This window comes from Drosophila teissieri, chromosome X, assembly GCF_016746235.2.
Source record: "Drosophila teissieri strain GT53w chromosome X, Prin_Dtei_1.1, whole genome shotgun sequence".
NCBI lineage: Eukaryota > Metazoa > Arthropoda > Insecta > Diptera > Drosophilidae > Drosophila > Drosophila teissieri.
This window is the reverse complement of record NC_053034.1, coordinates 9,109,772-9,128,572: the sequence shown is the minus strand read 5'-3', so window position 1 is coordinate 9,128,572 and position 18,801 is coordinate 9,109,772. Positions and strand designations below refer to the sequence as shown.

General features: G+C 45.0%; 1 protein-coding gene across 2 annotated transcripts; it reads left to right on the top strand.

The window, feature by feature from the left end:
- Nucleotides 1–1,840: 1,840 nt before the first annotated feature.
- LOC122624509 (protein lozenge) lies at nucleotides 1,841–18,454 on the top strand. Of its 2 annotated transcripts, XM_043804107.1 has the most exons (5): nucleotides 1,841–2,726; nucleotides 4,108–4,347; nucleotides 9,796–9,909; nucleotides 11,190–11,567; nucleotides 17,255–18,454. In XM_043804107.1, the coding sequence occupies exons 1-5, from the start codon at nucleotides 1,841–1,843 to the stop codon at nucleotides 18,157–18,159; spliced, it is 2,523 nt and encodes an 840-aa protein (XP_043660042.1). In that variant the 3' UTR covers nucleotides 18,160–18,454. The 2 variants fall into 2 exon arrangements, with proteins under 2 accessions (XP_043660042.1, XP_043660043.1); XM_043804108.1 differs by lacking the exon at nucleotides 11,190–11,567.
- The last annotated feature ends 347 nt before the right edge of the window (nucleotides 18,455–18,801 follow it).

Below are 18,801 nucleotides of genomic sequence, written 5' to 3'. Positions count from 1 at the left end.
TGTGTCCACCAATGGCGCGCCTCAAGTGCCATGTCCACCTGCCCAATCGGCAACAAGGGGCGGTGCCAAGTGCAAGGGAATCGCAGGAGCGAGCGAGAGAGAGAGAGCACAACTATTCGTTTTATTAAGCATTCAAATTCTATTATTTTTAGCGAAATTTATGAACAATTTGATGCAACCAGCACTGCGTGGAATGGTGACCTGCAAAAATCCACACACTAGCCATGCACTTGCAGAAGAGCAAAAGAGAGAGAGCGAGCGAGAGAGCGAGCCACTTAAGAGAGCCGCTCTGGTTCCAATTGGCTCACGAGGCAAGTGGAAAAACGATTGGATTCGACTCAGAGCCGAGCTCATTCGCCTCGCGAATTTCAAGCGGCGCGCAGTCAAAAGTTAAAAGTCAGTTTCAGTTATGTTTTGGAGTACGACGCGCGAGCATTATTGTTTCCATTGTTAGCGAAGGTTTTTAATTGACTGACAGACACACCAGAAAATAACACCTCGCTTTCGTGTTTACGCCTCTTTTTTTTTTTTGGCAACTTGTGCTCAAGCCAGTTAAACAAATGCCACAGAAAGTAAACTAATAGTGTGTGTAAGTGTTCAACCAAATTGTGCACAAAAAGCGCGCCAAAATCTGTCAACTTTTTATTTATTAACTCGAATTTCGCCACAAACTAAATCAAAACAAAGGGAAACTCAGTCTCAGTTTCGTCAGAAACTCGCATATAAACCAATTGTTATTACAGTGTAAAATTAAGTTATAACATGAGTGCAGTTAATAACAAAATAAATGTGAGAAATAGTGACAGTGAAATTAGACAGTTTTTATTTCTGACAAAAATCAAAGTCTATATTTCATTTCTTTCTAGTTCGTAAACAAATAAGATAGTAATACAAAGTATTAAGTTTCGAAAACTGCTATACATTGTTTGAGTAAACAAATGACTTCTTCTTTTAAAAACATTTACGATTACTTGGAGCTCAGATGAGAACATTGAATGTATATTGATTTCAAATTGGTTTACTCAAAGTGGAGCCAGCACTGCATTGTTATTAAACTGATTCCCAGAAATAACATCAAAATCCGATCGAGAAAAGGAGGCCCGTCTGCGAATCGGGAGTCAAACATAGAGTATTACTAATTAGCCAAGTGAAGTGCAAACAATAACAATAACACTACCAACTCAAATCAAATCGAATCAATCCAAATCAAATTAAATTAAGCCCAGAAATCATCTGGCAAAAGCATGTTCGCAAAGCAACAATGGCAACAAATGCACTGCTAATTTCAGTGACTAATTTATCAAAGTGCGAACTTAGTAAAAAATGTCGATCGGCGTTTAGTTTATTTAAAGTGAAATATGCTACATCACGTAGTATGTATTCAGAAATGCACAAAATATTTCAAAACATTTGCTTAATGTTTAAATATTTTATATATAGTCTTTTGAAATCATTTGTTTATTTGAATGTACGTCATGTATTTCAATTAGAATGATAAATATAACACAAATTTGAGTTGTTTTTATCGATTTGTTAATGAATTAAAAGTTGTAGAAATTGTACTTCACTTTCCGATCGACGCAATTTAAGTTTCCAATTAAACACGAAACTTTTTGTTTAAATCGTAGTTGCAATTGCAACCAGTTGAGAACACCAATTGTTAAGTATGTTTTTTTTTTGTTTCTGTGAATCGTTTAGAGATTACAGTTTATTGATGAGTGAACAAAAGACACCGCCGGAGCGAAGTGTGATAAGCGGTTGACCTGCGACCCGCACACACTGAAAGAAAAACAGGGGCAAACAGGGCAGCGAGCGGATCAAAGGTCACCGCCGTCGACGAATGCATTTGCATCTCCTGGCGGCAGAGAAGACGCCTCCATCTCCATCTCCAACTGCAACTCCAACTCCATCGGCATCGGCATCGGCATCTCCATCTGAGCATACGGGCGTCGCGGAGGAGTCGCACTTGGACTTGGAATCGGAAACGGAATCGCACTTGCCGCACTTGGCATCCGGATACGGCTACGGCTACGGACTCGGACTCGGATTGGGACTGGGACTGGGCCAGGAATTGGTGGCGGACCACTGCACCACTGTGGCGCCCGTCAGCGTTGCCGGTCCCGGCCGCCTGGGTCGCAGCATCAACGGCAGCGGCGGCAGCCATCACCACCACCACCTGCACCACCACTACGCGCCCTACCACCACGCCCACCCCTACCACCCACCGCACCCGCATCCGCACGCGCCCCACCACCACCACCACCCCCACGCACCGTATCCACCGTATCCGCCGGCTGGACCACATCCATCGGCGATGGTCACCTCGTCCTCCACATCGCCGACGGGCAACGGCTGGAGCAGCTCCACCGGCGACTTCAAGGGCATCACAGCGTTGGCCACCGCCACCGGCGGCGGCGCTGGTGGAGCCACCCAGGGTGCCACTGCATCCACGGGCGCCACGACCGCTGAGGTGTTGGCCGTTTCCAGTAGCGCCAGTGTTGGCAGCAGCTCGCCCACAGGTGGCGCCAGCAATGGTACGGCCCACAGTGGGCATAGTGGACACACCGGCGGTCACAGCAGCAGCACCGCCAGCAACAACAACAACATCGGTGCCAGCAACAGCAACAGTAACAGCAACAACAACAACAACAATGCCGTGCACCAGGATCTATTGTGGATGGAGCGGTTGGTCCAGAAGCGACAGCAGGAACATCCCGGCGAACTGGGTGAGTTTTGGATGGGATATAACCTATTGCCTTTAGCTGCCTACATATCCGTAAGATATGGATCATAATCCATCTGGATACTTCGTTTGTAGACCCTGTAAACTCCATGTAGACATCCATATACTCGTATCAAAACAAATCCCTGCAGATTCATCTCCTCCATTCACAATGCAGCAGGGAATGAGCAGCTTTAGCTCGTGTCCGTGGCAAGATCGTGGTGGGATCTGTGGATGCTTGCAAACAGGCTGTAACCCGGCCATAAATCCGATCCCCAAAAGGTGGAGCGCACATTCTTGCCACATCCTTGCACACTGCACTTCTGGGGCTTCCCCAGCGTGGCAAGCACGATCAGCGGACTCAGCCTTATCGGATTCCATGGGGATGAAGATCATGATGGTGATGGTGATGATAATAATGATGATACCGATGAAGATGGGACTGGACTGGGTCGGCGTCGAAATATGCGTAAATTGATATCAATAATTGTTATTGATATCAGCGCACGAGTCGTTCCCCTTTTTTTGTATTTTGCTGATGACACTTTGTATCTGTCTTGAACTTTCCTCCTTATATCGATATGATATCAATGACCCAGAGCGAAAGCTGCTAATGAAATCTCAGCTCATCGCTCCCCCAGTCGCCAGTCGCAAAATTAGCTGGGGAGCCCACAAACTGGTTATCCTATATGCTTTTTCCAGTTCCCGGAGTCCTTTCATAACTTGTGCTCAATGAATCGCCTTGATATCGAATTGCAACTAGCAGCACTTTCATTCTACAGTCCACAATCTTTTCGTAAATTTATATTTATATGCTAAACTTTTTGAGTTAGTATCGAATCTATGGGATTTAACCAGGATAAGGGCTTTCCCACACTAGTAGAGTATATGTTTGGTGTGACAAATTAAATTTAATGATTATCAGCAATTAGAATTCGATATTTGGGTCTATTTTGCGCCACTCGCCAGTCGCGAGTAAATAAATCATTCATTCAGCCGCCTCTTCGCACTTCACATTTTGCTCCACTTTTGGACACCAGGTCAACAGTCAAACGTCAAACGTCATCTGATAACCAACCAATAATAACCCCTTCCATCTTCCGGTCCGCTTGACATCTCCCCGCTCATTAATTAATTATGTACCGCCGGATGGCGAGTCGGTGGTCGAAGGACCCAGTATCCAACATCCAACATCCAACATCCAGTATCCAACATTCAGTGTGCAGAATGATTGATATTTATGGAGCGACGCGAAACTATAAATAATTGAATATTTTTGATGGCCGTGAAAATGTGATTTTAATCAGCGAACCCTTCTTCCTTGGCTAATTAAAAACTTACCGATTTATCCTGATTTTACTTACCATCGCCCATTCATTTTGCAGTGCGCACGAGCAATCCGTACTTCCTGTGCTCCGCCCTGCCCGCCCATTGGCGCTCCAACAAGACGCTGCCGATGGCCTTCAAGGTCGTCGCACTGGCGGAAGTGGGCGACGGCACCTACGTCACCATCCGGGCGGGCAACGATGAGAACTGCTGCGCGGAGCTGCGCAACTTCACCACCCAGATGAAGAACGACGTGGCCAAGTTCAACGATCTGCGCTTCGTGGGACGCAGCGGAAGAGGTGAGTCGCAGCGGTGAGGGTGGCAACCCTGGTGGTCACTTGGGAATTATAAGCTGGAAGTGCAAAAGAATGCAAAGATATTAAAAGGGGAATTCGGAAGGGAAATTAGAAAGGGGAATTCGCAGGTAATAAAAGGGGAATTTGCAAGGAAAGAGCTATAAACTTGCATAGATCTTAGAAATATATTCTAATAACCCATCGGATCTACTTCATATATCACTTAAGATGGCTCTCTGCCTATACATCACTTTATACTTTAAACTTTGTGGCTTAGTTTGCTACAACATTGTGGAAATTGAAGACTTCCTCGAGCACTGCAATCAGCACTTCCTTTGCCAAATTCCGATTATTGGGAGCTTCCCACAACTTCAAATGAGCGGAAGCTGCAGGTTTATCCTCTCGAATTTGCTTTCAACTACACTGCATGAAAATGCTGCTTAAAATCCAGCAATTTATGCTTAATTAACTTAATAAGGCTTTCATTCTGGCGTTACTTCTGTAACTCACACATTATTTTGGCTTTTGCTTGATAAAAAGATTATAAAAGTATAACTTGCTATTAAGTTATATATGAAAATTAGGTTGTCAGTGGTATTTGTTCGTTGTGTAACCGAGAGTAGCTAATGAATGCATCGGAAGTGCATTGATTGAGTGACAAGCCAGAAGTTCTGGAGTGACTAATGCCGCCTGCGAAAAGGATCAATGGTACAGCAGTCGTCACATTAGGCAGCAAGTTGGCGCTGTCCTCGGGCCAATATGCCACATGCAACATGCGATGTGCAACACACGACGTTCTTCCCAGCAGATCGCCAAAGTTCTCCATGTGGGACATAGGATATGGGTTATGGGATATGCTTTATGGGATATGGGATATGGAAATGCGCTGGACGGGATCGGCTGGGCAGGCTGATCACGCAATGTTCGAGCCTCCTGGGTTCTGGTAATCGATTTGAACCCACAATTAATGTGTATGCGCATGTGTGTGTGTGTGTGTATTGTGTATTGTGTTGCATAGAATTGGCAGCAGCAGCAGTTGGCAGTTGGCCAATTAGCTGCAACTGTTGCCGCCGCTTTTGACCCTAAGTCAACCTCTGGCCAGGCCCACCACTTCCTCCACCTCCTCCTCCTCCTCCTCCCTTTCCTCCTCCTCCTGCTCTTTGCAAATTGAAGGCTCGTGCCGCAAAAGGGCCAAGAAATAAAAAATAATTACAGCCACGGCAACGGGCATGCAAATAACAAGCTAATGATGTAAGAACATAAACGCTGACCAAATTGTCAACGCCAGGCAGCAGCAGCAACAGCAACAGTTCACTTCGCCCAACGGCCACGTCCCCACGACCCCGCCCCACGACCTCGCGACCCCAAGCCGCCCGCCACACTGACCTTTTGGCCGAAGGGCGTGGCCGGGGGCGAAGGCGGGGGCGGGGGCGGTGTTGTTGTCCTGGTATGAAAATCGCGGACATCATGCAGCGATTTCTGATTAGATGACAAAGCGCACAAAAACAGATGGAAGCGAAACCATCAGCTTGTCAAGGGGCACGAAATGCACAAAAATCCAGGGGCATGCAGTGGGTGGGTGTGAACGCAGGGATACCCTGGAAAAAGATACCTACAATACAGGATATGTCATTAAAAATATACGAAAGTAAAGGCTCATATATGAATGGTATTTTTGTTTGATAAACCGCAGTAGGCAACATAGTTTTTCAATATTTTTTTTATCACCATTTTTCAAAATTTGTTATCATAATTTTTTAAAATTTTTTTCATAATTTTTCAATATGTTTGTAATATTTAACAAAATGTAACCATACCATTACAATTTTCCACCGTTTTGCGTTTTCCATCGACTGCTTTTCATTTTTTGGCTTTCCACGTAGACTGGTAGCTCAAATGGGCTTTGGGGGCGTGGCAGGTTATCGCCTTTTTATGCTGGACTTGGCATGCGTCGACATGTTTTTAATTTGCCCCACAGTCCGCAGTCTGAAATCCGCAGTCCAAGCGCAATCTAAATACGTATCTGCATCTCCATCTGATTCGGACATGCGAATACGTTTACCATCCTCATTGGAGGGCCGCTTAATTACATCAGTGGTACATCAGCAGTACATCAGCAGCGACATTACAATCATCATCTATCATATCAAAGGACTTGACTTTTCGCCGGCGCTGGGATTAAAATCGGAAAACAAAGCAAATGAAGGCCACGCGCCACCAGGAATTCATAAGTCGCAACGGGATTTATTTCCATACAAAGGCAAAAACACAAAAACAAAAGGGTTGGAAAGGGAAACCGATGTCCTGGCTGCTGACTCCTGGCTGCTGACTCCCGACTCCTGACTCCCGACTCCCAGATGGCCGATAAACTTGAACAGGTCTCCTGATCCGACTTAGTGGTCGGTCCCCGGCGGAAAGGTTAATAGGATGAATGTTTGGAATGTTTTGGAAAAGGAAACTGGAAAGGGAAACTCCGAGGGAAACTGCCTTGCCAGGGAATTTGTTCATTAAATTATAGTTGCTTAGCCGTGAAAACACCTCTACTAAGGGTTACTACCAAAAATATAATTAATTGGAATATGCTTTGACTGTCGATGATCCATAGCAAGTGTAGCATTTATATTCTATGCTACTTAACAGCGTGCAAAAAACTAATCTTTAAGCTGGCAGCTCCTTTCGCATCTGGCAGATAAAAACGTATTTACCATTCAAGAACATTCAAGTTCGCAACTATATGTAGCTATAGCTTTCCTAATCAGCTTGGGAACTCCTACTCATAAATTACACATTATTATGTTTGTACTCTATCGGCGAAGGATCTCGGCACTTCCCTCCCAGAAGTTCCCAGCCCCAAACATTATACAATTATACAGAAGTTATAGTAGTGATGTAACCTCTGCCCACCATACATACATACATATTTATATCCGTGTTCCGTGTGATATCGCTTGGGGTTTATCGCAGTGTAGGTCGGCGAACGCGGTTCCCACAGCGTCGTAGTTGTAGTCGTCATGAGCAGAGGAGTCTTGCCTAGTCTTATCGCTCCACAGAGGCGATGATGGCTCATTGGATGGATGTGCTCCGCGTTCTCGGGATGGATATATATTTAGACGTGTCCCCTCATGGGTTCATATATATAGAATGGAGATTACGGATGCCACTGACTGACTGACTGACTGTCCAAGTGCGTGGTCATTGTTCATTGATGATGACTAATTTGTGGAGATCCCAATCCCAACCCTCAATCCCAATCCCAATTCCAATTCCAATCGCGGGATCCCTTCAACTGGAGCTCCATTATGGGCATTATTGCTCCCATTTCGGGGTCTTTAGTACAGCGATATGTTACCAGTGCGCGCCAAAGACAAAGGGCAATAACATTTTCCAATTACTCTAACGAACTTTTACATACGATGCTCCACTTTCTGCGGCCATTTGAAAAATGATCGCCCCGAAAAAGGAGCCAGGCCTATTTAACAGTTTCTTTCTGTCCGCAGCTTCTGCGCCACTTGATTAATTTGAACTGTAGTCTGTAGTCTGTAGTTTGGTGTTTGGAGTTTGGGGTTTTGGTGTTTGGAGTTTGGGGTTTTGGAGTTTGAAGTTTGGAGTTGGGAGTTTCAGGTGGGATCTTTCTTTCAACTATATAATAGGAAATATGTCCAACACGCACGTCTCTTCATTTTCGTTGCGGCCATAATGAAGACATTTCGGGATTGAGTTTGAGTTTCAGTTTGAGACCCAAAACGCTTTCTAACTGATGGCCATTCGTGGTTTCGGTTAATGAACCCATCAAATCTTCAATTACCTCGACCAGTCTCCTTCATTGTGTCTAGTTTCGAGGGTTTTTGGGGGAATCCATTGCTGCATTTCTATTATTTATCACAGCGACCCAAAAGGCTGAACTTTCCAGTCGAAAAAACCAAACAATAACATATTTACAATCTTTTTTTTTCTTTCTTCTACATAAAAACAACTTCTATATTTGCATATTTGAAAAACAATGAATCACAAGTGCTTCGATTACATGACTTATGCATGACCTTGCTTAATTCATAAAATTATATAAATTTAATTTAATAACATATGCAACCTATATGTCTGATATAATTGAAGCCCATTGTTATATCCCTTTGATCCTAGCAGATAATACTAGGATTTCTTTCCATCTAAGCCCTTTTTCACCTTGTTCTCTATTCCCCCCCCCAAGAAATCCCCCTTGCTCCATTTGAAGTTGCTAATTACAAGTTTAATGCAATTGCCAACAAGTAGGACTCGCTCCCAATGTCTGGACACCACCCACCCAGGACCTGGATAGAAATGGAAGGATAGAAATGGACTTTATCGATGGAGTTTGGGTTTGGGGTGATGCGACTGAGGTTTCTGCGGTCAGATTGGATGGGTCTCTGTCCCCGGGTTTTGGGAACCCCTTCCTGGTCCTGCAACAACAATGTCGTCTGTTTTATTATATGTACATATGTCGGTGTTAATGTATTTGCACTGCCAGTTTTACTGACCAGACAGCCAGACAGACAGCCAGGTGAAATGCTAAAATATCAAAGTAAAAAACCGAAATTCATTTCACATTTCCCCAATCGATAAAAGCTGCCGATGGCCCTCAGTTGCAGCATAGTTGCCAGCCGCTTTGGCTGCAAACGGTGTCTAGTTTAATGGCCATAAATAGTGTAAACATTCGGTCAAGCCCAGAAAAAGCCAAAAAAAAAAAACAAAACAGCAGGAATAACTCTTTTTTTTTGGCCACAATGTTGCCGGTTCTGCTGCCGATGCAAATGAGTGGAAAGGGGGCAGTGAAATGAGGGGCGTGGCCCGGCGGAAGACAGGTTGCAACATTTCCTTATTTTATGTGCACTTTAAAGACTTTGGCGGCGGTCATTAAGGCGGGATAAACCAAATTTATGTCAGCAGTTCGAACAAATTGCACCGCCGGCAGTCGCCTTTTTCAAGGGTTAATCGAACAGCGCGATGCCCTAAATGTTATTTTAGGTTACGAGCTTGTGAGACCGCAAACTAACATTTCTCACCCAATTTCGCCTGCCAAATAAACTCATTTCTCTCGAGACATCCTAAGCGTATCGAGTTCTATGCTGTATATGAAGCATCTATATGCGTAGCATCGACCACATACCAAAATTCATAATAATAGCTCATGGGGTTACCGAGTTCACTCAGACCACAAGCTCGCACTTTCGCCCAGAAAACCATAAGAAGTGCAGCCATTAAAGGGCACGAACGACGACGACGCGTGTTGAGTGGACTGGACTTTTGGTTATTTGGGGATCGCAAATTGATTCGGTAGCTCAGTGAGGTCGTCGCATAAATCCTCCTCCGACATTTACGACTAAATTCTCGCATTTGCACCGCTCTCTTCTAATGACGTGCCGCTTCTGATACTTGCAACTTTATTTTTTATTTTTCGTTTTTTGCATTTTGCAGGGAAGAGCTTCACGCTGACCATCACGGTGGCCACGAGTCCGCCACAGGTGGCAACCTACGCCAAAGCCATCAAGGTGACCGTCGATGGACCCCGAGAGCCCCGCTCCAAGACGAGTAAGTGCCGCCGATCGTGGCATCTGGAATTAGCCTTTAAGTGTGTGCGAGATGTGAGATGCTTCGATTTTCTATTTGGTTATATCTCCGAGTTTAGGTCCCAGTAAGGTAGTAGTTATTTTGCAGCCATCGCAAGTGTGTAAATATTACCAACAATCAGATGTAAGAAGTGCCTATATTGTTTTGCCAATTAGCAATTATCGCTTGCCACAACAACGGACAACAAAGGAAAAGCGGGAAAAACTGCGTGAAAGCCGTCCCGCTGCGTTTTGGGTTTCCACTTGCAACATGTGTCCATGTCCGCTTTTCCCGCTTTTCCCGCCCTATATCGTAACCGTATATCCCGCACTCAGTTGGCCAGCACTTGGACAAGTGTTTAAGCCGGGCCAACAGCTAAGCCGATCTGCCCAATTGCCCCTAATCGTCCCTAATCCCTAGTTCCTAATCCCTAATCCCCATTTTCCACTTTCCAAGTCGCACCGACAGCAGTTCGTTTGGCAGTTCCCGAGATATAAACTCTATAAACTACAAACTCTATGGTTATAGATCATAATATCATTTTCAGTTCAAAAACTAGTCAGCATCTTGTACTGAAATACAATAATAAAAGTTGTCATAGAAAACCTTCTATAGCAGTTAGATAGAAGTTGCTATATTTACCTTTCAGTACTCATAAACTTGCCCCAAATTTGTTTTCCGTGCACTGCGACTGCAGATCCTGTCGCCTTCTGTCCAGGATCGTGTGTGTCCTCCGATGAACGCCATTTTGCGATGTTCTGTCATTCGGGAAGGTGTTTGAAAAGTGCAGCCGGTTTTGGCCGACTTTTTGTTGGTGGAGTGGAAACGCTTCTGCTTCTTACGGTTTCTGAAAATGTTGCGGTTTGCAAAGAAAACCTTTTTTTTATTTTTTTCCTTCTCCCTACCTACGTTTTTGTTTTTTTTTTTGTTTTTTTCGCTCTGCTTGTTGTTTTTGCAACGTGTTTTTGGTTCGTGTAATGCATATATGAATTAATTTTTTCCTCTTGATATTTCGTTAATGCATTTTTAAGTCTTCGCTGCAGGGAAGGTAATACTATATACATGTGCACATGCATATATGTATTATATTATATATATTATTTGAGTATATAAGCTGCAGCTTGAGTTTGCCTTGAGTTCCCTTTCAAGTTGTGTGCACTGTGCAAAATGGAGTGCTTGTATGAGCTGTTTGATTGCTAATTTGCCTTATATGCATAGTTGCTAACTGCATAACTTAGTATTTGGATCACTTACCCCCGCAGGTCCGACGGGTGGTCCCCACTACCGAGCCCTGGGCCTGGGCCAGCGTCCCTACATCGACGCCTTCCCCTCGACGAAGGCGCTCCACGAGCTGGAGACGCTGCGGCGGTCGGCGAAGGTGGCGGCTGTTACGACGGCAGCGGCGGCGGCGGCCACTGCGGCATCGGCGGCCAATGCGGTGGCAAGTGCGGCAGCCGCCGTGGCGGTCACTCCAACGGGCGGCGGCGGCGGAGGAGTTGGGGGCGTGGCTGGCGGAGCGGGAGCGGCAGTTGGAGTTGGAGCGGGACTGGTGCAGCAATTGAGCAGCAATTACTCATCGCCGAATAGTACAATCAACTCGGACTGCCAGGTCTACAAGCCAAATGCGCCGCACATTCAAGGTAAGTTCGCTGTTGCACTGTACGAAAATATGGGAAAATTCGATTATTAGTAGTTGGTTTTTAATATCATAATACTAATATCAGAATATTTTGATAACCTTGTGAAGTGTAGAAGAAACAAGGTTAGTTGCTTAGTTATATAGAACATAATAATCATATTGATGGACACCCAAAGAATGTTCTCAGTGTACCTAGTGTTACTAACCCTCTTTCAATGAAGTTGTTGGCCACGCTTTGGAATTCGGGAGCTGGGGAATTCGACGCGACTCGACTCGGACATCTGACTTCTGGATGAGCTGCGTCTGTGCAGCTTCGTTGACTGGCACCAGGCTGCCTAAACGCTTTAATTGAGTTAATCAACCTGCCATACACCGCGTCTTGATTTATTTTTGGTATTTTTATGGCTCGCTTTTTGTTTGGCGGGCGCTCGCTAATTTATTTATTTTCTTAAGGCCCAGCTTAAAAATAGTCCACAGCCATTGTCTCTCTCCTCAGCTGGGCTATATATACACAGAAACCCATACTATATATCTACTTGTTGTGTGCATTGAAATAAAGAGTGAAATCAGAATTCGGAAAAACCCAGTCGAGATAACTCCTTATGTTGATAATTGCTGCACAGAACAGTCACTCTTTTTTTTGACTGTCTGCACAAGATGAGGTTCAAGAACGAGGTAAAAGATATAGTTTATTTAAAAAAAAACACTTTTTTTAATTTTGATTAGGAAATATGAAAATAAAATGGGAAATATGGAATGTTATGTCTCGCTGAGCTCGCAATTAAATTCCCCATCGAACTGTGTTCAAAAAGGCAACCCCATTTTTTTTTTAATTTTTTGCAAATTCTGATAATGTTTAACCCTTACAAAAAATGCGAAAATGTACCCAAAAATGTGTGTTTTTTTTTGAAGAGACAGCAGACAGCAGACAGACCTCCGAAATGATCAAGTTGTATATCCAGGAAATATTTGTGCAGACTTGGCTAATAAAGTGTTCACTTGGCACCACACTTAAACCGCATGCCACGCCCCTATTTGGCAACCGCATGTGAGTGACCTTAGGTGGGATGTGCGGCCGATCCTCCCCAGAGTTGCCAACGCACCCCCCCGTTTCCCACCCCTTCCCGATCGCCACTAATTCTAGCCATTTCAGAGGCTTGGCCAAGAGCACGCGCTCGAACGCGGCTATAACCAGTTAAGACCGACCCATCTGCTCTATATATACGCGTATACTACATATGTCTATATCTCCGATCTATTATCATGTGGATATTGTTGCTATTTTTGGGTTGCCATGAGCCATGCGCCATGAGCCCCTCGCAGACAGTGGAAAATTTCCCATCGCCTTTCATTCAATTTGCATTGATTTTGAGGCTTCGCTGCTGTAAAAATCTTATCAACATTTTTTTCGGGTGCTACGATGAAGGGGCGATAATAATAAGGGGGGGTGTTGAATTTTGGATATGTGGCGAGAGTAACTGGAACCGGGCACTGAGTCACGGATGGACGTGGACTCGGATGCCGGGTGAGTCAGTGGCCAGTTTGGAACTAGACGAATCTGAGCCACCGATCGCCGTGTTAGGTCCAGACTTGAGCATTTTGCTTATGCTAATTAATTTATAAATGTTTCTTGTTCGATTACCCTTTCCGCTTCGGGGGTCGCTTGATTTCGCTGTCAACTCTAAACGATTTTATTTCAATTTTACAGAATTATATATTTTATAGAAATATATACATTTAATGAGAAATAAAATAATACTTCGGCATATCATTTAAAACCTATTTTCAATAACATTTTTAGTTCCTATCTATTAAAGCTTAATAAGCAATGCAGCATTTGCAGATATTTTATAATTATTCGTTTTAGATCTTATTCACTTTTGCAGGGTATCAGCACGTCCACTAGCTCGCTCTTCTTTTCGATCACTTAATTCAGAGGCGGGGGCAGTTGAAGTCGAAATAAACGCGTAAACGTATTGTCAATGGTGAATGACACATCGTCGTCTTTCAATTAGCCAAAAGCAAAGCGGCCAAAACAGCGGCAACAACAATAGCAACAAATGCAATATCTTTTCGCTTTGTTTTCTGTTTTTTTTACTTTTCGAATGGCTGGAACCGGAAATGCCCGAATCGAAGCGAGAAATCCACGTTGAATCTGAATCTGTATCTGTAACTGTATCTGTATCTCAATCTGAATATGAATCGGAATCGGAATCGATGCCTCTATGGGGGAAAACACTCGACTCGCTTTTGTTGTTGCTGCTGCTGCTGTTAAGTCATAAATATTTAAATGTGGCGCTTAAGCTGTTAATTTACAAAAGGCGATCGGTCGCTCGCTCATTCGGCGGAAATCGTTGCGAAATTCAAAGAATTCGGGTTGAGATTATGGCAAAAAAAAAAGAAGGGAAGACAATACATTTGTAAGTGGGGGAAAATGTGGAGCAGAGGGTAGCAAAGTAGTTCGGCAACTAATGCTAATTGATGATAAGTGAGGGGTGAGACGTGAATGGCAATCTATATCTTTGTAAGGAAAACCGAGAAGATAACCAGGCCTAGAAACTGCATGTTTGCTATTTCAAATCTGTTATCCAGTTGCAATTAATATTATATTAATCTGATATAAATCCTAGGTGAGTGCCAAGCATTCGCTGTTTAGGCCAATTTTCAATCAAATCCCTACCATCCACATGAGTTATCCTTCTGGCCAACGTCGTCCATCTAATTGTTTGTGGTCCACACACCTGTGGCATCCAGTATCCACTACTCACTACTCAGCATTCAGTATGCAGTATGCATCAGTATGTATCATCATCATTATTATTATTACTTTGCATCTCGTTGCATTTGGGCATCTGGTGCAGAACTGAATGCCAAAACTCACGCCATCGTGTTTGGCTTCATTAAACGAGGGGGGCGGGGGAAGGGGGAAAATATGCAAATTTTGGCCACAGAATCGAGGGTTTGGGGTTAGTTTTTGGCATCGGTGTTTTTTTTGTTGTTATTGCGGGTACCCACTTCTGGCCACAAATCAATCCAAATGCGGTTGCGCAGCTGTTGCAGCTTCAGTTCCAGGTGATCCAAGCTGCAAGATGCGGCCATGCCATCAGTGGGTTAAGAGTGCCGGCTGCCTACTGCCTCCTGCCTCCGGGGGGTTAAGAGTGACAACAATGTCACACATATTGAAATGGAATCCCTTTGGCCCATTAAACGGCCAACTGTGGCGAACCAACTCCAGTCTGGCTTATGTATATATGTGTATATATTGTTAGCATTTTTTGTTCGCAGTTTTATTTTTTTACTACCAATGGCCGCAGTCACTTACTTCCCGGCTCATCATCACCCCGCCCGCCGCCCCCTCGAAAAACCCAATCCCGAGACCCAAAAAACCGCAAACTCACTTCCGTTTCGCATCGTTGTTGTTGTTCTTGTTGTTGTTAATGTACAAGTACTTCTTGCTGCTCTTTTTGTGCCTTTAAGCCGCCATTTTGCGGCTCCAAAAGAGCGAAAAAAATAAAAAAAGGGGTAAGGAGGGGGGCACCTATAAAAAATGATGTAAAAAACGAACTCCATTCACGCCAATAAGAGCAACTGCCACTAACACAGGCGCAACTTCAGTCAGACGCACTTTAATTAACATTACTTCCAGACTGGAAAGCTCTCTGCTCTTGCACTGCGAGAAAATATGTGTTTCTATAAGAAAAAGGATTGCATTGCTGCTCTATTCAATTCCTTATCATATTAATATTTTAATAGGACAAAATATTCTTTTTTTAACTTGATTTTTCTCATGAATGCTATACTCGTAGTTTTGGACTTTTTTGTTGCTAATTTTTTGTGGGCCGCCTTTGCAGAAGCCAGCACTCGAAGACACTTGACTTATCCGCACATTTTGTGGTTTCTCGTCGAATGGATTGATCGCACTGCATCCGCATTTTAGCCCACTCTTCATTTTTCGTTTTTTTTTGCCTTTTTGCCGAGCGGATATATGGCCAAAATCGAAGATATCCGGTGAAGCCGTGGGATCGATTGGAAGTGCAAGAAACTGTTGGCAACACACATCTAAAGATCCATCTAAAGATCCATCTAAAAAGATGGGGAAAAACCTGTGCTTTTAGTGCATATAAATATCTTAGGCCCTTTATTTCTTCTCTCCACTGCTAACACTGCGTATACGCAATTTTAGGGAAATGCATTTCGCATAATTCCACGTGCCCGCAGCAAATTACAAGGTTTGACCGTTGATAGTGACCCCTCCTTGCCGCGCCACTGGCATCGCAGTCTTGGCTTTCATCCTGTGCGTTCCGCTTCATCGCAACCTCACTTGCCCAAGTTTTGCGGTGGTCCACCCTGCCGACCAACTAAAAAGACAAACCGACCAACCAAACTACCAACCGAACGTCCGAACGTCCGAACGACCCCCCTTTTAACCGCCGCCCATGCCTTGGCCACATTGTTGTTGCTGCTGTTGCTGCAACGCAATTTGCGCCTTAATTGAAACATTAAAATGTGATAAGTGCCGGGTGAAAAGTTGCATGCAACTTGCAGGCAGCGCTCCTGCCTTTCATTACGCGCCGCCCCTGTTCTCCAAAAGGGGGCGGCGAGGGGTCATTTGCGAGTACGTGCGTAGTGCATTTGGTTTGTTATTCATCATAGTGCGTAACTAATTTGCCCGCCAAGGTGGTATTTTTACTGTCTCTGTGCTGGTGACACGCAAATTACGCAGGTCATTTCGCAAAAAATGTATGATATAGTAAATGCCTCAATTAGGGGCAATTCATATCACAAAATATGAAAGGGTTTAGAGGAAAACAAGGTGCTTGCAACAGCTTGTTTTCCAACAACAGATTCAAAGTATTAATATTTATTAATATAGGCTTTATGGGGTTAAGGATTCATTTTCTTTGGCTACCTGAAAAGCGATTTAGCTTTCAGCAATTTGCGACCTGGTTGACTCCTTGGCTTTGTCCTCTTCTTTTATCGCTTCTAATGAATTTGATTAATTAAGCGGCATTTTTGTCGCTGCTTTTTTTGGCAGCTTCAGCACAGGGGCGGCGTTTCTGAGAGGGGGGGTTGGGGGGGGGTAGCTGCCAGCTCTGCTAGATTGCGTAATTAATCGAAATATGCGAGATTATTTGAGCTGGGGTCGGCGATAACCCGCCGGTTGCCCGGGAAACCCGCCTTCAATGTCTTGGAATTTTCTTTCGCCTGCGCGCTTAACCCATTGGCATGCAGTGTGTTTTTAAAAGGGGGGGGGGGGGGGGGGGGGGAGTGGTTGGTGGTATGTGGGTGGTGCTATGCTACACACACTCGTGCCTGCTTCTTTCCATGTTGCCATGCATATAAAATGATGTTTTCAATTATCCCTTCGGCCACGCCCACGTTTGCGACTGACAACTTGGCGAAATTCCGCTTTGGGGGGGAGGGGTTAAGTGCGCGGGGGCGGGGCAAATCAGGGGTTAATTGGACTCCCAGCTGGCACTAATTTACCTTCTCTCTGGATTGTTAACCATCCATCCAGCCATCCAGTCTATCCATCGCAGGTTTAGTTCGTTTCTGAAATTAAAGAATGAAATTATAATATAATATAATTATATTGTTTAAGATATAAACCTTTATATCTAGATCTAATATTCATTATAAAGCTCACATGAAAACATTTACTATAACTCACCTTTTGTTGTCTTCCAGGAGCCGACATGATGGGCGCCGGCGAGTGGACGGGATCCTCGAGCTCGGCGGCTGCCTACTACCACAGCCACGCCCACCACCCGCACGCCCACCACGCACACGCCCACCTGCAGCACCAGATGGCCTTGCCGCCACCGCCGCCGCCCCCCGCAGCGGCACCCGTTTCGGTGGGCGTGGGCGTGGGCGGCAATGGAGCCACCATGGGCATGGGCGTGGGCATGGGCATGGGCATGGGCATGAACCACTACGGCGGCGGCTACGACTCGGCCAACTCGCTGGAGGCGGGCCAGTATGCCGCCCATCTGCCGGCGGTGCTGCCGGAGATGCATGGCCATGGATTCGCCACCGATCCCTACCAGACGGCCGGCTATGGCGGCGGCAATGCGGGCGGAGGCAGTGCCTCCAAATCGGAACTGGACTACGGCGGCGGCTACAATCAGGCGTGGTCGAATGGCTATCAGAACTATCAGTATGGCAGCTGCTTGGCCACCGCCCAGTATGGTCCGCAGGCGGCGCCGCCGCCACAGCCACCGCCTCCGCCGCCGGTGGTGCTGTGCCCCCAGCTGTACTCCACGGTCAACCAGAATCAAATCCACCTGCATCTGCACAGCAGCGAGAAGCTGGAGCAGTATCTGGGCACGGCCACCGGTGCCGATCACCTAACGATTGGATCTCTGACGGGCAGCAGTCGCTCCAGCATTGAAATCGGCCAGGATCAGTACCACCAGCAGGTGCATCACGCACAGCAGCAGCAGCAGCAGCAACAGCAGGTGCACCATCCACAGCAGCAGCAGCAGCAGGTGGAATCCGCTGGCGAGGTGGGTGGCAGTGTGGCGGGTGGCGGTGTGGAGTCCGCCAGGGAGGAGGACGTGGGCGATCTCACGCAGGTGTGGCGACCCTATTGACCCAATCGGATCACCCAGAGGTCAGCGCCGACCAGTCTCCATCTGCACCCACATCTGAATCTGAATCTGACTCCGAATCCGAATCCAAGTCCCAGCCACCCACCGCTGCACCTGCACATCGAACTGAACTAGGAGAGCAGCAGGATCAGCACAAGAACTGTACAATTTTTTTGTTCTCCTTTCTTTTTTTTTTTTGTTTAGTTTTGATAGCCAATAACGTAGGCCTAAGTAATCCCAAAACATCTGCAAATTGTACATAAAACATAAGATAAAGAATATGTTTAAGAGATAGAACTCAGAGTAAACAATACAAAAGCCAAGTCCTTACATAAATTATGCTTACCCTTCAATCGAATTAACATTATACCCAATATTATAATTTGCAAAATCAGTTTTGAGTTCAAGATAATAAGAAAATCTATGATAATATTTAACGATAGTGAAAGATGTAAGTCCGTACAAGAAACACATTGAATGAGGTGTAAATAATTGAGAGCTTAAACATAAGACGAAAGTATAACAAAATCTAATCAATAATCCTAGCGTATAGAGCACCCAAATCCCTACAAACCGCATTTTTTTTACTAGCCCTAAGTTTTGAAGGATACTCGATAAAGCCGCACAACTATCTATAAATATATA

Excerpts from the sequence above, each read along its gene's own strand:
- LOC122624509 (XM_043804107.1), top strand. The coding sequence starts at position 1,841 with ATGCATTTGCATCTCCTGGCGGCAGAGAAGACGCCTCCATCTCCATCT. Across the intron at positions 2,727-4,107 it reads GGAACATCCCGGCGAACTGG|TGCGCACGAGCAATCCGTAC; the intron begins GTGAGTTTTGGA and ends TTCATTTTGCAG. Across the intron at positions 9,910-11,189 it reads AGAGCCCCGCTCCAAGACGA|GTCCGACGGGTGGTCCCCAC; the intron begins GTAAGTGCCGCC and ends TTACCCCCGCAG.